This window comes from Frankliniella occidentalis, unplaced genomic scaffold, assembly GCF_000697945.3.
Source record: "Frankliniella occidentalis isolate FOCC.00 unplaced genomic scaffold, Focc_3.1 Scaffold5012, whole genome shotgun sequence".
NCBI classification, from domain to species: Eukaryota; Metazoa; Arthropoda; class Insecta; order Thysanoptera; family Thripidae; genus Frankliniella; species Frankliniella occidentalis.
In genome coordinates this window covers 1-2,357 of record NW_026272055.1, presented here as the reverse complement: position 1 = coordinate 2,357, position 2,357 = coordinate 1, and the positions used below count along the sequence as shown (strand labels likewise).

The window sequence follows — 2,357 nt, the reverse complement described above, 5'->3', positions numbered from 1 at the left end:
AGCCCCCACTAAGCAACCAAGCTACAATCAATATATCCATTTCAGACGGAAATGACAATGCTCCTATCTTTAACCAACCTTCATATTCAGCTCGTATAAGGGAAGACTCTGATATTGGTGGAAAAATACTTCAGGTGAATTTACATGTCAATTTAATTCTCATAGGTATATGTTCAACAATGACTCGAATCTTTTATACAATGTAATTCCTTTATTTTATAGGTGACTGCTAGCGATTTTGATAGTGATATAAATGGGCAAATAACATACAAAATCAGAGGTGGAGATAATTTGCGTCAGACAACTCTTCTGGATACATTTCTGTTGCTAAACCACTTGATCGAGAAGTTTTGTCAAGTTATGTTCTTGAAGTTGAAGCAGTTGATGGTGGCATACCTCCTCTTTCAAGCATTGCCCTTCTCAATGTTGAAATTTCTGATGTAAATGATAATGCCCCAGTTTTCTCTGAAAAGAATTACACAGCCGTTGTTCAGGTAACAATACTTTCAAACAAGAAATCATAATGAACTGTGGAGCCCTTGCATTTATGTCTGTCTAATATTGTATCTATCTTTCACCTTTCATCGTTTTAGGAGGACAAACCGCTTGGCTACGCTCTATGCCACTTAACTGTTTCGGATGCTGATACATTCCCAAACACTGAACCATTCACTTTTGAAATAGTTGCCGGCAATGATGCTGGTATGTTTCGCATTGAACAAAATGGTGATATTCGCACCGCTGCAAAGTTTAACCATAAAAATTAAGATACATATGTGCTACAAGTTGGAGTATTTGATTATGGACTTCCACCATTATCGTCAGACACTTGGGTGGTTGTCAAGGTCTGTGCATATCTTTAAACTTTGAACATATTGCAAAATTTGTGAATGAAGGGATAATCTGTGTTTTCTTTGTGTCTTATCAGGTTGTGGAAGAGTCCCAGTGCCCTCCTATTGTTACTCCTCTAGAAATTTGGATCAATTCCTTCCAAGATAATTTTGTTGGTGGAGAGGTTGGAAGAATTCATGCTTCTGATCAAGACATGTATGATCAACTTGCGTACAAACTTGTACCAATGGCAACAGAGCAACCTGCAGCTAGTCAGCCTGCTTTGTTCAATATTATTTCCAATAATGGATCTATTGTGGCCTCTCCTCAGCTTGACGTTGGCCAGTACAAACTGAATGTATCAGTGAGTGATGGAAAATTTGTGTCATATGCAACGATTAAGGTATGTTACCACAATACTAGGATCTACTCCCTTATTGAAAAATGTCTAAAATTCTGATCTGCGGTTAACAAAAATTGCTGTTTCAGGTTTGGGTGGAGCTAGTATCAGATGTAATGTTGAAAGACTCACTGAGTATCAGTTTTGTAGGAATAACAGCTCAAGATTTTCTGAAGAATCACCGCAAGGGTTTCATGTTTCATTCGAGCAATGCATAAAATTCTTGCTGTTAAGGCCAAAGATGTAATTCTTGTCAGTGCTCGGGTATGTCTTGAAATCCACAAGAATTTTCATAGAATTCTATTTTCCACATTTCCATGTAATTCCTTTGTTACGTAGGACGCCCACACATCTTCCTCTCGAATAGTGAAGAGGAGTTATTCAAATCTCCTTATGGTTCTGTTTGCTGTCCGAAGTGCAAATGGTGCTGGATTTGTTCCTGTGGACAATCTACGAAACATAAGTACTTTCATCTCACATTGAGGATCTGGAGACATCAACAGGGCTTGTACTTGACCAAGTGGCTCAAAGGCATTGTACAGACTCATTCTGTGCCTTTGGGACCTGTGAAGACAGGGTTTCTCTAAATAGATCTGCAGTTGCGGTTGTAAGCACACAACTATCAAGTTTTGTATCACCTCATCATCAACTTGAAACTGTTTGCCATTGCTCACAGGGTTACTCAGGTAAAATTAGTTTCTCTCCAAAATACTAAACTTTTTCTTACCTATTCAACTAAGGTGCTGTGTTTATTTTTCAATGATTTATTGACACAACTCTCATATTCAGGTGAACGTTGTGACAGTGCAGTCAATAAATGTGCAAATAAGCCATGTCCTGATAACATGATGTGCATACCTGATGGATCTGCTTTGGGGTACTCTTGTGAGTGTCCAGAGGGAATTGCTGGACCAGTTTGTCAAGACAATGAAACAAACTGCCAGAATGTGTGTTACAGTCCCATGTCAATGACAGGGAGAAGCTATGCCCACTATACTATTACCAGACCATGGCTTGAGAAGGAGTTAAATGTCAGCCTTCGGTTGCGCACTCTTTACCCAACAGGAAATGTTGTCTACATTGCTGGGAAGTTTGATTATGCTATTTTAGAGGTAAGGGAGAGTTT

At 38.9% G+C, this 2,357-nt stretch overlaps 1 protein-coding gene across 1 annotated transcript; it reads left to right on the top strand.

The window, feature by feature from the left end:
• Window positions 1-1,695: 1,695 nt before the first annotated feature.
• Window positions 1,696-2,343, top strand: LOC127752194 (fat-like cadherin-related tumor suppressor homolog; the record flags this gene model as incomplete). Its single annotated transcript, XM_052276914.1, is given in 2 exon segments — window positions 1,696-1,917; window positions 2,021-2,343. Coding segments are annotated over 2 exon segments (545 nt in total), but the record flags the coding sequence as incomplete, so codon positions are not given.
• Window positions 2,344-2,357: the final 14 nt, after the last annotated feature.